An 18,863-nucleotide genomic window follows, 5' to 3' on the forward strand; every position below is an offset into this window, starting at 1 on the left:
CACACACACACACACACACACATGCACACACACACATATACATTCTACGCTTTTAATAGTAATTATAATTACACGCACGCCGTTCCGTTTTTTATAAACTTCTCGATATTCTGTGCGAGATTTAATTAGGGAAATTCAATCGAGAATTTAATTAGTCGGCGATAGTTTATCGAGTGATTTTGCGGTTACACGAAGCGCGCTTGGAGGTACTAGGTTACAGTTTCCTTATTAGGCTACTAGTCAGATTGTTCGCTCGCGTTTCGAGTTCTCGCGCGATTAGGCTATCAGATATTCAGATTGCTCTAAATGCACATAAAATGTTTCGAAAAATATTATATTACGTTTATAAAAAAAATGTCTAATAAAATGGATTATTGAAAAGAGTTGAAGCAAAAAGAGAACCGAGGTTTATCGAAATTAAATATTAAAAATCGTTATCGAACACAGGCGAAGAAGACGCAATTTAATATTAAAAATTTCATATTATTAAAATAGAAGCTGTTAAATATGAAATTATTCGCGTGCAATATTTTTTAATATTCTAATTTGTACTAAAAATATAAACTTAATCAAAGAAACTGGATATTTTATCGCAATATAAGATATGCTTTGACATACGAATTATTTTTAAATATATAATTATTAAAAATAGGGCATCATTATATTACACATTATTGCATATTGATATGTAATCGATATCAGATATGAAGATAGGAGCCGCTAGGAAAATTTAAAAAAATATTCTTAGCTCGTGGAAAAAATATTATTGAATACGAAAGATTAACAGGATCCGCTAATAGGAAGATTCGCGATAGAGACCTTTCAATTTCTCAACAATATCGTCGACGGTGTGTCCGATGGTTCGAGCTATTCGGACGCTCGTTCCAGAACGAGCTAATCGCGCGAGTAGAATAGCACCGTTCGAGTTCAGTTTCATTTCCACCGGCTGTCCATCGTCGGATGACGGACGCGATTCGCGAATCGATCTCATCGATTTCCGATTCCTTTATATCCTGCTGACGGTGATCCCCGGTCTCCCGGGGCCCAGGGCCTACCTGGCCGGTCGCCATGCTTGATTGCGATATCTGCACAGCAGCACCTTTTTGAAGGCCTGACGGAAGACCTTGTTGAAGATGGTGTAGAAGATCGGATTGACCATAGAGCTGGCGTAGCCGAGCCAGGTAACCAGGTCGAAGATCTTGCGATCGATCCGGCGCTCGCAGTCGGGACATACAGCCGGCACCAGGTTCAGCACGAAGAACGGCGCCCACAGAATCACGAACGTAAAGAACACCACCCCCAGCACCTTGGTCGCTTTCTGCTCCAGTCGGATGATCCTGCCGTGGCGAGAGCTGTTGCGCGACACGACACTGCTGTTGCGCGAGTGATGGCTACGCACCTGGCCGCCCGTGTACCTGAGCAGATTCGTTGACGACGGATTGTTCTGCTTCAGGGTGAGGCTCGTCGTCCCCGTCGCGCCATTGTGCGCTCGCATTGTCGCGGCGCGTCGCAGCGGCGTCGCTCTCATGGTAGTAGACAATAGAGTCTTGGTATTGCCTGCAAGGATTCGAAAGACTCGATTTAAGAAGATGAAAAATCTGTGGGGAGAGAAGGAATCGCTGGGAACTGGAAATTGTTGGAAAGATTTCGGACGTGCGAGTAATTGAAATATAAAGATTTAGGCGAAAGTCGTGAAAATTTAAGAGATTAAAGGTACTAGGTATTTGAAAATTTTTGGTACCGCAAATTAAAAATTCACAGACAAAGGATTCTGGGATCCAAGGATGTTTTACGATTTAAAAATTTAATACGAGAAGGAGCATATGTTTGCCAATTCTTGGATTTAAACTGAATAATTCAAGATTTGTTAAGTTTCTAAAAAATTTAATTTGAGATTTTAACAATTTAAAAATTTTGATATCTAAGTATGTTTGGGCAGTTTTCTCAAACTTTTAATTAAATTCAAGTTTTAGTTTAAAAGAGAGACTTTTATAAATTCTTCAAATATTTAATAAAAAAACAAATTTGATGAGACAGACTCAAATTTAATAAGAAAGTTTAATTTAATCGTAAGATTTAATAGCAACATAATATAATAACTAATTAAAAACATTTAATAATGTAGAGATAAATATCAACAATATTATTTAAAGAAATTCTAATACAATTTTAATTTAATCAGAAATTTTAATTATACGAGATGAAATAAGCATTGAATTTTGTTAATAACTTGTTAATTTAACGATTGAACAAAAAATTTAGCAATCCTAATTTTTTAATATTAGATACGAAAGTTTAAAGAATTCAATAATTTTCAAACGAAAAATCTCAAAGAGATCTTCTCTAATTTCCGTTAAAAACCTTTAAACTTCGCGAATTCGCGAATTTTTAGAGTCTTAAATCTTCTGCGATCAATTGTGCGAAAATCCTGGGCGATCGTCGAAAGGCCAACGATCGGAAGCTTTTCGAATGATTATGAATCACGTTCTCCTCGAACGGATCTCTCCATTCTCTCCGGGTCGTAAAAAGAGGGTGATCGAAACGAGAGATCGGGGAAGTTCGGGCAACCTTCCGGTTTGCACCTTTCTCTTCTCGACCTAACCGTTCTCTCGAGCTCGCTCTAGTTCTATCATCTCTCTAATTCTTTCTCTCTCTCTCTCTCTTTCTTTCTTTCTCCCTTGTTTCCGCAATTTTTAGCGGAACGTTAGCGGCACGCGATGACTAGGAGCGGAGTTTCCCGGAGGCAATTATGGAGGAGCTAATCGAAAGCTCGCGTTGTTGTTTACGTCATCGCCATCGCTTATCGGCACGTACCCAAGCTAGAGCCTCGCCTTCCGCCTCGCCACGTGACCACGGAATTCGCGAGGGTCATCTGCTCGTAATTCTTGACACCCTCCGTAGATCTTGCGCTGTTGTTTCTACCTAGCAGACCCATCTCCGGATTCTTATTGCCGATAGGCTTCGCGGTATCGCTCAGTAGACCCGTTTCCAGACCCTTGATGTTGATAGGCTTGACTGCGGTGTCGCTGCTCAGAACCATCTCCAGGCTCTTATTTCCGATAGGCTTCATCGTATCGCTGGAGACGATGACGATCTCGCCCGAGGGGGGCGGTCTCTTGGACGATTCTCCAAAATAGGGGCACGTACAGGGTGGCGGTAGCGTTATCGGTTCGTCCGGTCTTTTGTCGTGACACTTCCTGCGCATCGTCGAGTTGTCCTCGTTCTTGCGACAGGACGATTCCTCGTGAAAGCTGAAGGACCTCTTTCTGGGTGTCTTCGGCGAGTCCAAGGCCTGGATCGTCCTTTGCAGATGGGCTTCGTTGTAAGTTGATGCTCGTCTCCGGTGTTTCCAAGGACTCGCAAAATCCTCCTGCGCCGACAGACTCGTCCTCGAGCAGGATATGCTGCTCTCTGTACTTTCCACGCTCCTGGAAACAGATAATAATAAATTTTTTAAATATATTAATATAGAGTGATCATTGTTAGCATTATAATCTTAATATAATTTTATTATGCAAAGTGTTATTAAAATATTAGAATCAAGATTATTAATAATGTTAAATGTTAAATTAGTTATAATAATAATTATATCATAATATTTGTAATTATTATTTACAACGTTAAATAATAATTTATTTGTTGGATAATGGAATAACATTGATTGCAGGAATAATAAACAGCTTAAGCTTACAATAACAGATACGGTTATCTTGAAATATAATTATTTCAATATACCATAATTAATATATAATAGTATACAATACACATACACAATATTCCGTAAAGTGTACGAAAAATATATATTAAATGTAGAAATTCGAGAGTTTAATTAACTTAAATTTTTTTTTTTTTTCTAAAAGTTATTTATTCACAAACTATTATTGTTTTATATTTGATAGAGTCTTTCTATTTTTGCTACGAGATCGGCGAACCAAAGAGAAAAATATTTGGAAAATTTTACGCGTGACAAAATTTCCGTTTATCAATTGTAATCGCGACTTCGAAATAATTTATATGCAGTACGATAAACAAAGTACGAATTGAGAGATTAATGCTCAAATCCCGTCACGTTCTCTTTCTTTTTCCCCCCATTTTGAATAATTTCTTTGCCCTTATAAATCAAACCAAATAGGAAAAGAAAATGTCTGAAAAGTTTCACGCGCGACAAAAAGCTTTTCTTATCAATTGCAATCGAATCGAAAATAATCCCTCTACATACGGTAAATTGAAACAACCTGAACGTTTCAACGAGAGATTAATTCTATGAGTCCTTTATTACTTGGCGTGGGATAATCCTCTTATTGCTCGAACTTGTCGTTTAAAGTCCATCGAGGACAGAAAATATTTGGATACTTCTCTCTCTCGTGAACCGACTTCAAAGGGAATCTACAAATAATATCGCCGTCGCAAAACATACTTGGATCCATACTCGTATTGTTCGATACGAACGCAGATCCCTTTATCATTTGATACGATCGACGCATGCTATTGAAGAGAAAGAGAGAGAAGGAAAGACGAAGAAAAAGGGATGGAGAATGAAAAAAATAAAAAAAGAAGGGAAAAGCGATTGCGTTCCATTTTTCAGCGGGGTGAATAATTGATCGCTAGATTGGATGAGTTAGTTGTGTGCAAAGCTCGCGAAAAAAAAAAAAAAAAAAAACGTTGCCGTCGCTGCAAATTACAGACAAGTTGCGAGATGCGTGTCCTGTATCCGCGATACTTTTGACAGCCGCGAGATTCGTCGCATCACCCTTTATCGGCCTGTTATCGGTCTTATCCGGGCCACACATCCGTTATTTTCTCGCGTTGGACACTCAATTCGCGAATAAATCCGTGATTCAAATTGCGATACGAATGAATATCAGGCAATAAAACGAGATCTCATATTGAGAAGGTAGTATAAATTGAAAGTGATAAACGGAATAATATAAAGTACGAATTTTAGAAGAAATGTTATGGTAATAACGTAAAAAAAATCGTACGATAGATAAGATAAAAATGTGAAGATTTTATAAGGAGATTAGGATAACAAGAGATCGAAGCACAATGCAATAAAGATGCAGTTTTAAGTAAAAACAAATTTAGTACAATGATGTAAAATTACGGACGTTTCAAATAAATTTAAGCTAAGTTGAAAGTTACGATTTCGGAGAGATTCGCAAGATCGATCTTTGAAAATTGAAATAATTAAGTAGTTTTGCTTCTTCTTTCGGCTTTCTGTAGCGTTATCGATTGACAATTTTATCAGCGCTTGGGAGACGCGTCGACGGGGTTTTCGAGGATAATTGAGGGTGCTCTTTCGGAAAGAAGAGAAACGGCCTGATTGTCCTCGGAGTGGATTACGGCTGCGGTCTTGACGATAAATTGAGAAAAATATTGACTGAAGTGAACTGAGGGAAGTCGAGAAGGAAGGAGGAGATCTGATCTGGTCGCGAAGAGGAAACAGATGCATCTCGGCAAGTGCATCGCCAATAGACAATTTGATTTGATTTATTGCTGTCACGATATTGTAAATACTGACTCATAAGGAATCTTCATTGGGAAGAAACATGTTTGTTAAATCTTTAAATTTTTTTTATTTTACAAATAAATATTTTTTACAATAAATCCTCATTAAAAATTATATATTAATTTATTTCAATTGATATGTATCAATTCAGATTTCTATTATCTGGAACTATTATTTATCTTTTTTTTTTTTTTTTTTTATTGATTTCACTTTAATTTTTTGACAGAAAAAATTTCAAGTTTTATTAGAAAGATATTAATAAAAATTAGAAAGAATTAGGATTAGAAAGATCAAGAAAAGGAAATAAAAAATGTAACCAAGATTTTGATTTATCATGATTTTTTTTTTTTGCTAAAGAGAAATTAATTCGAATCTATTTGAATAAAACTCGTAAGAAAAAAGGAGAGACTCTATAAATTTAATATAATCTAATTTATAATTGTATACAATTGTAAGAGAAAGGTATAAAGAGAGAGAGAGAGAGAGAGAGAGAGAGGGAATGAAACAATCTGAAAAATCTTGGGATCTTTTTCGTTTATTTGATTCGAGAAATCGACAGGAAGCGATTTGATGCCGCAAAAGGCGAAGTTCTTTGTGCGCAATAGAGAGAGGTAATCTTCGTTTGATTGCGTTCAGGAGCGCACGATTCTAAGTGCATTCCTTTATTAGAGGTCTATGTGGGAGGGAGTGGACGGCAAGAGTAGTTTACTTAAGTACACGACCACGACTGAGCGAAACTCACCCCTTTACCCTCCCCTTTCGCTCGCCCTTTTCGTTCTCCTCTACCGAGGGGCTGGTCCTGGTTTTGCACTTTGAATGTCGGTAGCTAAGTGCAATCCACTCTGAGGCCACCGTGTATAAATGGGTTTTCTCGTCGTCGTCTCGTCGCAGTGACCTTTCTGACGCATCCGCTTTTCGTTAGTGAGTCCCGCGGGGACAAAGGAAAATTTTCGAGAGATTTGATCATCGCTGAAAGTTCGAAAATTGCGAGATACGGAAAAAATCGTGCGTAATTTTTACTCGAGGTGTAAAAAAAAAAAAACAATTTTAGTTTCGCCGTTTTGTTGAATAGATTGATAACATCACGGTTTATAAAAAAAAATCATCGCGAAATTAAATTCTTTCGTATAGAAATTATTTGACTTGATGTAAAATTAAATTTCTCAGCTTTTCCGGAAAAGATTTCGCTATTTGAGGATTTTTGCGATCTAGGATTTATTTCAGTCTTTCCCGGATAAGGCTTGAATTTATCATTAAGGCCAATGAGGTTTCGTTCTTTTTTCAGATATCGTAACTGATATTGTCCATTAACGATCGAGAGTAATGAAGGAAACTGCGCCTTCTCAAAGATTGCAATTTAATGATTGCGGCAATTTACTTTGAAAGACTTTCGCCTGTCTCGACAGTATCCGATCGCATGCGATACGTGTTTCCGCTTGTCGCGAAATTTTTCCAGCCGCCTACATTTCTCCTCTCGCATTTTACCACTCTCTAGAGAGATTCTAGGATCTTTTCCGAAAAGATTTCTACGATTCCAAGATGTATTCTGGGATTGTTACTCTCGGATGTTATTTTCTCAAGAGTTATTTTTTCTTCGAGAATCGTTTCCGATCTTTTGGAAAATCCGGATTTTTTAAACTCTTAAAGGATATGCGGAATCAGAGAGAACGTGAAAAATCGAAGATGCAAGACCGCGGATCGGTGTATCTTACGATTGAAACGTATTTTATTATCGCAGAATGGTGGAGTGCTTTAATATTCTCGCCGTACTCTCGCGCTCTCGTTTCACTTTCAGCTTATGTATTCCCGTCGATCGACTCAAATACTGGAAGCTCTAAACGACGTCAAATATGATTTCTCTTTTCTCTCTCCCCCTTTGCAACTTACTTTCGATTCCTTCGAGAAGTATAGGCGATGATCCTGTATATAAGAATATTCGAAGGAATATATTTCAGATCCCTCGGAGGAATATCAAATTGATTTCGTTCAGTTGATATATAACTCTTATAAAATTGAGTTTACTTTTTAAAAATTCTTAGGCGAAAAATATTAAGGGATTAAAATAAATGTGAATTAGACTCTTTGCATATTTAAATTATGAATTACTCATGTGGAATAAAATTTTTCTCTTGTTCAAGATATTTTTTGATATAATATAATATTGAGAGAAATATATTTTAATAGAATAAAATTTAATAAATTTAAGCTCGAAATACGAGTGACAAATATTGAGTTTGAAGATTCTTTGAAAGCCTTTGCGCGTGTTCTTTTGGAAATCTTTTTGAAAATACTATCTCTCTTAGTATGTTATTAATAGAGATATCGGGAGGCGAAATCCACGAAGCAACGTGTTACGTTTTTAGGAAAGAAACTTTGAGAAGATATTTTTTTTTTCAAGATTCAACAGAGATATCGCGATACTTAGATTGAAATATTGAGGAACGAATATTGATTTAACGCCGTGGATTTAGATTACGAACGAGAATATCGAATCTAATGGAAAAATATTTTGCTAAAATTTTCGGCGAGCGTAAATCCCGAGTATATAGGGTGACATAAATTCATGGGGGAAACTTCTCGACCGCCAGGTGAGTCGACTTGACGCGAGGCTAACCGCGTCTTGTGATAGTTATCGTGTTGTGCGAACCGGAGTGACAAAATGACGTAAATTTGTGCCGTCGTATTCCTGCACGGAAACGCGCCACCGTCAGGCACAATAGCGTGTTTTGAAAGCCCATGGGTTACGACGCGATGGATATGTCGTTAATAATTGCGAAAGCATCCGCCACGAAAATCCAGACAAGCTTAGAAATTTCCTCTTTGCAAAATTGCACCGGGATAGATCGTGATATACGTATATGCTTTGCGTAAAACAATATAGTAGTGCTACAGAAAGAAAATAACGATTTCTTTAGCATAAAGATAAGAAGGATTCAAAGAAATAGAGAGAATAAAAAAAGAGTCTTTTTAAAATAAAAGATACTTTATGAAATATTTTTTTCACAGGTGAATTAGAAATGAAAATTATAGAGAAATATAAAATAAATTTAAATATTACATTTTTATTTCTTATTATTATGTAATTCGTTTTTTATATTTCTTTTTCTAATTTTTATACTTTATATCTTTAATTTATATATTTTTCAATTAATACTGACTTTAATTATTCTTAATTTATTCACATTATATATATATATATATATATCATTTGAAGATTCTTTCTCTCTCATATTACATGTAAATCTATAAATGACACATTATGACAAATGACGAAACATCCAATGATAGGATACAAAACAAGCTTACAAAAGGATTTGTGATTCACAAACACATATCTGACTCGGCATACCCATTGCGGAAGCTACATCTGCGCGGTGACGGACCCTGTTGCTGCAGCGGCAATAGCTGTTGCTGCTGCTGCTGCTGCTGATGCTGGGGCGTCAATTTTGATGGGGTTTGACTACCGGGGCTGCCGGCCATACCCTCGAGACCTCTCGACAGTTTGAGCATCTCCGCGCCGAAGGCATGAAGGGCGGACATGGCCGAGGGTGGCGGCTCGCTTTCCGGCAGCCAGAGCTCGTGGGTGTCGAGGGTGGTCAGCTCGGTGTCGGTCGACGTACCGGATGTGTGTTGCGGTGTTCCTCCACTGCCGCCCGAGCTCTTATTCAGGAGGTACCTCTTCCAGGTGCCCCGTCGATCGAGTCCTGTAAATTGTCGGAGGGAATCTCAGCGATCTTATTTTTATTATAATTTTTCTTTTTTCTTTCGGAAAGGAAAGAAGGGATTCTTTCCTTTTCGAAAGAAAAAAGAAAGTGATTTTTTTTTTTTTTTTTTTTTTTTTTTTTGAGAGAACGCGTGGAATTTTATCGATATCAGCGATTGGAGATCGAGGAAAAACGCTCGAATTATTTTGTATCGAAGACGAGAGATTAAATATATTGTATATTTTAGTCTTTCTCTGTAATTTTAAATCTTTTTAGAAAGCTCAAACGAGAAACTCGTATCGTTCCGCAATCTCCGAATAAATGAATTAACAATGTTAGAGACAAATATTAAGTACGAGACTGAGATCCTTTAGAAATATTTATGAATTGCTATGCAAACGATTTACTTCTCGTTTTATCATTTTATATAGTTCAGAAATAATGTAATTTCTTTAAAAAAAATTTTTTCTATTCCTTCTTTCAAATTATTGGAATTCTTAAGTGTCTCTCGATGTAAGTCCCGACTTGCAATGAGACGCTCAAAGGATTTTCTCTCGTGTTCTGAAATCTTTCAATCCTGCGGAATATTAAGTGCCCAGTAAAAATCACGCTTCCGCCGTCAAGCTATCGATTAATTTTCATATCGGCGAGCTGCCGGACGCGACTTTCTCAGCATACTGTGTCGCATCCGAGTTCTTTGCATAATGCCCGCCGACATTTGCATATCTTCGTCGTGGACGTTGGCGAATTTCCGCTGACGTGCCGGCGAAATTTCTTGTCGGCGAATGTCTTTAGACAGAGGCCCGCCTACTTCGGGATCGATCTATCGCGGAAAAAGGAAGAGGGGAAAAAAACTAACTGGCTTCGAAGCCATTAATCATGCGACCGATCCTGCATCCTCGATGTTGCGCGTCGAATTATTTATACGATAATGGCTAGTTGCACACGACAGAGATTCGCGCAAATAGATGAGAGAAATAATTTATAACTAGCAAGTATATTCAGTTTATTCTGGCAGAAATTTTCGAATCGCTTTGAGAGTTTGTAAAAAGCTTCTAAGAAAAAGATTTCAAGCTACATTTCAACCTATTCTTCACGACGTTTTTAATTTTCTACGATAACCGTAAGATTACCCCTCGACTTTCCCATTCTGAAATTCACACTAGAGAGACACCTAATCGAGAACGCGCTTTAAAGCGCAATAATTGTGCGATGCGCCGTGCGATAAAATGGCGTGACGTATTCTGGCGTGAAGTTGGTATGCAAATTCCGTTTGTTGCGCGGTAATCGGAGATTTACCGGAGTAAAATCAAAGCGACAGTAGATGTGATGGCTTCTGGCGAAACTCGCTGGAAGGGGGACGGAGAGAACCCAGGAATACTTTCTCCCTCGAGAGCGCTTTGTTAAGGAGGACGAATTTGCGCCGGCATTTCCGGGAAACGTTTATGAGAGCGAAGCCCGGCACGCGCATTTCCCTTTGAAGCTGCGGGCTTTTGATAAATCGGAATAAATAATTTTTATTGGACGCAAAAAAAGAGGCTAAATCGCATATTGCTCTCTCTGCGCCGCCCATTTTCGCATAAACGCGACTAAAGTCGCGCATATCTCTCAGGGGAAAACTGGGAAATATTGTCGCAAGGAAGAATTGCTCGACAATGAACGAAGAATAAAGTAGAAAAGACGACGAGAAGGATATATTGCTGTACATCGACGTTTTTTATCAAGATTGGTTTTATTTTCTAACTTTGTATTTAAATTTTTTCCTTGTTATATTATATACAATTTTATGTGCGTACGCGTCTGAGAGAAAAATATGAGCGAAAAGTTGATAAATAGTATAAACAATATTTCTAGAGGCGTAACAATTTTTTCATTTTTTACCGCTATCAAATGGGCGAGAGAAAAGCGGATAAAAGTGTTTCATGGAATGATGAGAGTGTAGATGAAAAAGAACAATATTTTTTAACCATTTGTTATATTTAATTAAAATCCCCAAAAACTGCGATATTTCTGCCGAAAAATTACTAAGTATCGAGAATTTTTCAGCGTGTAAAAAAATTTGTAGGGGAAGGGGGGATTGAAAACTCTTTAAATATATTAGCGCGATATTTTCAAGTTTTAATATTTTTAATATATCTCCACAATTTTCAGAACAATGAGTGACGATTAACGAATGGCCAGGATACTTGAACGTTAATATCATGAACCATACGAATCTTCAATTAAATTTCGATTGTTTAATAATTTAGGAAAAACGAATTAAATTAAAAAGTAAAGAAAAAGATTGAAAACCTATTTTTAAAATAAAAACTGGAACCAAATGCGGGCTCGAATACATATAAAATATTGAACATATGAAAAAAGCGATTCAGAATGAATTGATTTTGGAGTTTTGGGAATGGGGGAACAGGCTAGTGTACATGACAATACACGAACCTGCCGTAGAAGGTGCTCCCTGAGATGCACCCTGAGGTGCACCCAACCATCCTGATGACCAACCTGCTCCTTTTCCACCGATGTTTTGCTGTTGCTCCGCTAGCAATCTCACCGTGAGTGCATACGTTAGCAGCATCACGCCCAGTGGGATGTAGAAGCAGATTATGCTGCCGATTAATTTATAGAGGGGATCGGGAATTTGACAGGCACCATCAACCAACACCGAATCGTCTTCCTGAAACAGGACGAGAAAACGTATCTGATAATTAACGTTTATATATTAAATCGCATATGAATTTGTTGAATGTCTATTTTCTTTCTCGGATATTATTAAATGAATTGTAATAATAAATTATTATATATATCAATTAACTTCTAAATCGTTATAAACGTATATTATATTTATAAAATATTAATAGACAGAGAGGTTTGTTAAATTTATGATCAATAAAGAATGTTTTTCTTTTTCAATGAATAATCTAAAAGAAATTAAGGTTGTTAATAATTAATTATAAAATTTACAATCAAATTTAGAATTTAGTGGCTAGGAAAATAAAGGACTTATGAATCTTTATATTTCTCCTTTAGTGCATTTGTCCCATTTTTAAATTCCCATTTATTGACGATATTTTAAATCTATTTGGAACAAAACAGAAAAGAAAGGATTAAATGCTGAGAATTGAAAAGATTGATCATTCTTATATAAAAAAAATATACAAAGAAAAATTATTCAGAATATTTAAGATTGATTTCGAAATTATAATGTACATTGATAATGTGAATAAAACACAAATTACTCGAATAGTGATGCATTAAACATGACGCAAATGTGTGCCACAAAGCGAAGAGGAAAAGAACGCAAAATTCAAGAACTCGATTTTCTCGCATGTTTCAGGACTCCGGAACAGTGTCCTAGTGTGGTGTCCCTCTTAGCGGAAAGCTACAATCCGCATGTGAGGTATGGCGCGGCGATGGCATTGGGGATCGCCTGCGCGGGTACTGGTCTAAAGGAAGCTATCGCTTTGCTGGATCCGATGACCAACGATCCCGTGAACTTTGTCAGGCAGGGCGCGTTGATCGCCTCCGCCATGATCCTGATCCAGCAGACGGAGTCGACGTGTCCTCGCGTCAAGGATTTCAGAGCTTTGTATGCTAAGGTCATCGTAGATAAACACGAAGATGTGATGGCTAAGTTTGGCGCCATCTTGGCGCAAGGGATCATTGATGCTGGTGAGTCCTAATTTTTAGAATTTCTCGCACGTGATGATTCGTGATTTTTAAAAATTTTAATTACGTATTCTTCGACCAACTTGATTTTTCTTTAAGAAATTAAAATCGCCCATATTTTCTTCATCGAATGCAGTTCTATTATTGCAACGGGACGCAGAGTAACAATTTAATATATGGATTTTACAAAAAAATATTCTGGCTTCATGGAACTTTCGATTCTTTGATTTTTTCGTAATTTTAGAATTTTATATATGTAGAATACTTAAAAAATCCTTGCAACTTATTTATATAAAATAGCTTTTTTAGAATTTTATTTTATTTTATTTTATTTTTTTATTTTTGTGAAGCAATTGTGATTTCTTAGAATTTAAATTTTTATATATTTTTAAATTCCCGAATTTTTGAATTCTCGCGTTTTTACAATTTTCACTCTTTACAATCACAACCATCTAATCTCATATCTTGAAGCACTACGAATTTACGAAATATTTAGAACGTACAATTACTATGTTTGTCAGAAGTTAAAATTTCGATTTGTGGTTCATAAAAAGAAAGTCAGCTGTAAGAGTGTAGCTGCGGATACGAGAAGACTTTTGCTTTTTCCTTAGGCGGCCGTAACGTGACCGTGTCCTTACAGTCGCGAACAGGACACACGAATATGCTGGCGGTAGTTGGTGCTTTAGTGTTCACTCAGTATTGGTACTGGTTTCCATTGGCGCATTGCTTGGCCCTGGCATTCACACCCACGTGCTTGATCGCTCTCAATGCTCAGCTGAAGATGCCCAAGCTGAAGATCAGGTCGGATGCCAGACCGAGCATGTACGCTTATCCCGCACCCCTTGAGGAGAAGAAGAGAGAAGAACGGGAGAAGGTCACCACCGCCGTCCTCAGCATTGCGGCTCGCGCCAGGAGACGCGAGTCCGAAAGGAAGGCGAGGGATTCACACGAGAAGATGGAGGTGGTGAGTTGATGAAAATATTGTCGAAATGTCAGTGGGATTGGATTTTTAATCGAGGGAAAAAAAAAAACGAGAACGATCGTGGAAATTTTTGAAAAGTTTTTGATACGAAGTCCTTTTTTTCGGTGAAATAAAGTTCTGCAGTCTATCTGTCGTCGCATTCAAATCACTAGCTCTTTTGAAAAGTTCTTTTTGTCTATATCTCGATAATAATTAATATATTTGATTGATATTATAAATTAACATTGAAAATAATTCTTATAAAAATTATAAGAGGGAAAAAATATTATTCTTATTTTTTCTTTATTGTGACTTTTTTTTTTTTTAATATATTTATTGGAAAATTTCGAGGTGAGTGTTTTGACAACTTGATTTTAAGACCTGATTTTGATACAAATAATAGGGAATCGATCGAATTTTGAAATTGATTAAGATCCGCGAATCTCTTAGGATTTTTATGGATCGTTTATATTTTGGACTATTCAATTCTGCAAGTTTTAGATCAGTTTTTCGATTCTACGAATTTTAGAATCTATTTTTAGATTAATAAATTTTCGAATCCTTGACTCGGTGAGTTCCAGAATTTTTTTGATATTTTAAATTTTTACTTTAACTCAAGCCTTGAGTTTTTCTATGTTTTAATATTTACATTTCTTCTGATAATTTGTATTCTTGCATTTTTTCTTGCAAGTTTTTATCTGTTAAATATTATTCTTTCTACTATTTTTTCTTTATTGTGACTTTTTTTTTTTTTAATATATTTATTGGAAAATTTCGAGGTGAGTGTTTTGACAGCTTGATTTTAAGACCTGATTTTGATACAAATAATAGGGAATCGATCGAATTTTGAAATTGATTAAGATCCGCGAATCTCTTAGGATTTTTATGGATCGTTTATATTTTGGACTATTCAATTCTGCAAGTTTTAGATCAGTTTTTAGATTCTACGAATTTTAGAATCTATTTTTAGATTAATAAATTTTCGAATCCTTGACTCGTTGAGTTCCAGAATTTTTTTGATATTTTAAATTTTTACTTTAACTCAAGCCTTGAGTTTTTCTATGTTTTAATATTTACATTTCTTCTGATAATTTGTATTCTTGCATTTTTTCTTGCAAGTTTTTATCTGTTAATTCTATGATCCGCGAACTTTTGAACCATGAATGTTACAATATACAATATATTGTTGAATTTTTTGGATTTTGCAATGTTTGATCGTACAATTTTTAACGTTTCCTGTTTCGTATTTGTGAAATTTTTATGTAGAGATTTGCAAGCGAATTGCGTTTAAATCTTTACGTAGCATTGTTTTTACATATATTTTGGCTTACATCTTTCTGCATTGTGTGATGCAAACTATGAACATGTGTTGAGCACACTTTTTCATCTCTTAAACATACATATATCGAGTCTCAAGTTAGAAGAACTCAGATAAACAAGAATGAAGTCACAAGACCGAAGTCCTCTTCCTCTCAATTTCCTTCCGAAACGATAATCCATTTCTTCCTATTTTGGGATTTGGTGGTAAACGCGGTGATTTGGCAAATACACGAAAAAGACAGGATAATATTGCTGACAAGCGACGTGGGAAAACCTTAAAACATATTGCAGGATCCGCCTTCGGAGACGAAGGAGCTTCACGAGGTGAAAGAAGTCGTCATCGCGTCGTCCTCGAAGGAGAAGGATGATAAGAAGAAGGACGAGAAGGAGGCTAAGGAGCCCAAGGAGAAGGCCGAGAAGAAAGGAAGTAAGGACGATGAAAAGGAGAAAAAGGAGTCCGAGCCAAACTTCGATATGGTGGAGATCCTTCAAAATCCTGCGCGAGTTCTGCGTCAGCAACTAAAGGTCATCCAGTTGCTCGAGGGCAGTCCTTACGTTCCCGTCAAGGATATTCAGATTGGAGGCATTGTCATGGTCAAGCATATACAGACCGACACCGAGGAGGAACTCGTCAAGCCTGTCGCCGGTAAGTGATAGATACTAAATTTATCGATCAACGATTGAAACTATTTTTTTATAAATTGATTTTGAAGGGAAAAAGAGAATATTATTAATTTATATTTATAATAGATAGGAAAAAATTAAAAAAAATTGAGACAAAAATCTTAAAAGAATATTAAAAAAAAAGGAAGATTTTAAAATACTTTAATTATATTTTTATTATTAATTTATAGAGAAGGAGAGGAGGAGAGAATTTAGTTATAAATTTTCAAGAGGTTATATCTTTTATATGCAATGTTTTATCAATAATTTATAATAATATATTCTTAATATCGTTTGAAGAAAAAATAAGAAAAGCATACAAAAATTAAAAATATTTTGATTACTTTGAATAAAATTATTACGAAAATGGGACAAGAGTTTTGTCAATTTTGTCTGTTCTTACTACTCCAGCATTGAGAGTGCGCCGAAAGGGCGTGTGCCTGAGCACTTTCGGTTTGTTTCAGCTTTCGGACCGAAGCCGGAGGAGGAAAAGGAGGCCGATCCACCCGAGCCTTTCGAGTATACCGAGGATTAAGGGCCGAAAACACGCATTGCCCCTTTCTGTCATCTCGATGTCCATCATTCGTTATTGCGATAAAATCGCGATACGCTTGTCGTCACTTTTTGTTAATATCATCGCGCTTGCTTTTTTTTTTTTTTTTTTTTTTAATGCGTGTCTATTTGATCAGCAAAATATTCTGCGAGCTCTAATAAAACCGTTGCGTCAGATCTATTCGTGTTATCAGTGTTGTTCAACCCTTGCAACCCTTTAATTAGATTTCTAAGCGACGAACAAAAAAGACAAATTAATCAATCGCTCGCGAATTTAATTCTTTATATTGAATCATATATATAAATAAAAATATCTTCTTTTTAATCTATCGTTTTATGATAGATTAATTTTCATTCGAAGAAATTAAATGAAAAAACGAGAGATTTCAGAATGTAAAAAATAATTTTTACACTGTGCGCAACGATTGTAAATAAATTGATAAATGGTCTTTTTCATGAGTTTTGTTATTTTTTACAAATTAATAAATTAAAATTTATAATCACAAATAAAATAGAAATAATTGAATAATGTATGAATGTTTATGGTTTTATATATTTTTATTAATATCTGAAATTTTGGCTAGTATTAACATATATTTTTTTATATTTACCGTAACTTTTTTAAAATTGATATTGCAAATATGTTATATATTCTAATGAAATTATTTCATCGAAAAGAATATGTGTTATTATTCTCCTTTTATATTTTTCTAATTATGGTTTTAAAAAAATTGAAAGGAATTAATGAAGCTTGTGGATCAAATTTGTTATGGAATGTTAATAAGAAATTTTTATGGAACAATATTGTGTATATCTACTTTTGAGAAAAACTTCGTTTTAATTTGTATTAAAAATATTTCTTATTTTTGTATTGTATTAATTTTCATTAAAAATATTTGTTTTAGGAAACTTGCTCTCTTGCAATTTTAAGATATCGTCTTTTAAGTAAATTGATTGTCAGCACTTCTGTGCACGAAACTTGACGTTTTCTACAAATCATTTATTAATATTTTACACTCCTGGAGACAATCCTAGCCGTTCTTACACGTCCATTTGAACGCTTTATCTCGAAAGTCAGTGTAGAGTTTCCGCCAGACAACATACTCCATAATTCATCGCGTTCGTCGTTAAACTTTGACGCGGGGCTTACGGGTCATCCTGTATAGACATGAATCTTCCTTGAAATATACTTCCGCTTTCAGTCTCCGTCGTCTATAATGGTCAGCTCGTATTCCGCTTCCGCTGTTGGCAATCGTGATGATCGAGCGTAGGTCATAACGTCCGTCGGTGACTACAAGTAGGGTAAAGGGAATGAGGAAGGGGGACGGGGATTGGCAGGGAGAGATGGACGTTTTCTCGTTGCAAGATTATGGCCCACGCACGTGTACATCCGCCGCACGTGCGAATTCCGCTCGACGTCACGTCGATAACATTCATGACGTGATGCCTCGAGGGGATCGAGGGAAACTCGATGAAGACGTCAACCGCACTCTTTAATTTTCCACTTTGGGATTGAAGTCGTAAGAAATCGAGAAACCGAAGATTCTCAGGAATATGCCACGCGCCACGAAATCGGGGAAGATGAAAAAGTTCCGGGATTTAAACACTTTTGTATGTTAGTTTTCTCTGAGAACTTGAAGATTTCAGACGCCGAAGATTCGAAGGATGAAGAATCGTTATCTATTCCGAGCGGTTAAAATGAAAGTTTGAGAATTCTCGTTGAAAATTTTTAAATCTCGAAAATGGAAGTATCTAAAAATTTAAGATTTTTAAAAATAAGAAGAAAAATCGAAAGATTGAAAAATAATATTTTGTTTAATTTTTTTATATTGGGACTCAAGATGTAGAGAAGTGAAAAAATCGAGAATTTAATTCATTTTTAAACACTATAATTGAGATGAGAAAATATTTCAGGAAAAATTCCAGATATTTTTGGATTTTGAGAATTTAAACATTTGGAATGTTAAGAAAAATTTGATGAATGAATGTCTTTATTAATCGCATTAATTTTGAGAATTTTTAAATTTAAATCAAATATTCCAGATTATATAAAAGTATAAAATTAATTTTTTTAGAGTTCAAAAATTCGAATTATTGAAAGATTTAAAAATTCTAGATTTTGAAATTAAAAGGTTTTATCAATTTCACATTAAAATTTTGATATTAAAACTGATAGAAATATCTTTGCATTTTGTTAAGAGTATTTTCATGTAAAGGGTGAAACCGTCCATGTTGAAAATCAGCAGACTTATAAAAATTCGCGACGCACACCCACGCTAAACTCTGAATGAAAAAGTTATATAAATTTCATGTAAAGCTCATGCAATATTTTGATATTCAATTAAAAAAATTTCGCGCATTGTTGAAAATATTCAAATAGCACAGAAATGAAAGAGTAATTCGGACTCTACAGGTTTGAGAAATTCGCACAGGTATACTTTTTTTATTTATATTGCCTTTTCACATATCCCGTAAGTGTGAAACTCGGATT

General features: G+C 35.7%; 2 protein-coding genes across 4 annotated transcripts in view; one reads left to right on the forward strand and one right to left on the reverse strand.

Moving 5' to 3' along the window:
• Positions 1 to 16,549, forward strand: part of Rpn2 (Regulatory particle non-ATPase 2) — a 38,566-nt gene extending 22,017 nt beyond the window's left edge. Inside the window, exons 11-14 of the mRNA XM_070292584.1 lie at positions 12,545 to 12,879; positions 13,488 to 13,840; positions 15,449 to 15,803; positions 16,285 to 16,549. Of these exons, the coding sequence (XP_070148685.1) occupies positions 12,545 to 12,879; positions 13,488 to 13,840; positions 15,449 to 15,803; positions 16,285 to 16,355 (1,114 nt within the window). The 3' untranslated portion in view covers positions 16,356 to 16,549. The remainder of the gene's footprint in view (positions 1 to 12,544; positions 12,880 to 13,487; positions 13,841 to 15,448; positions 15,804 to 16,284) is intronic.
• Positions 658 to 18,863, reverse strand: part of 5-ht2b (5-hydroxytryptamine receptor 2B) — a 43,477-nt gene continuing 25,271 nt past the window's right edge. For all 3 annotated transcript variants that reach the window (XM_070292587.1, XM_070292585.1, XM_070292586.1), the window contains exons 4-7: positions 11,650 to 11,884; positions 8,859 to 9,213; positions 2,815 to 3,428; positions 658 to 1,557 (exon numbers count right to left, since the gene is read on the reverse strand). In XM_070292587.1, the coding sequence (XP_070148688.1) occupies positions 1,052 to 1,557; positions 2,815 to 3,428; positions 8,859 to 9,213; positions 11,650 to 11,884 (1,710 nt within the window). In that variant the 3' untranslated portion in view covers positions 658 to 1,051. The remainder of the gene's footprint in view (positions 1,558 to 2,814; positions 3,429 to 8,858; positions 9,214 to 11,649; positions 11,885 to 18,863) is intronic.

The sequence above is a fragment of the Polyergus mexicanus genome, unplaced genomic scaffold (genome assembly GCF_030449975.1).
Source record: "Polyergus mexicanus isolate NDT 795.1 unplaced genomic scaffold, iyPolMexi1.0 SCAF_3, whole genome shotgun sequence".
NCBI lineage: Eukaryota > Metazoa > Arthropoda > Insecta > Hymenoptera > Formicidae > Polyergus > Polyergus mexicanus.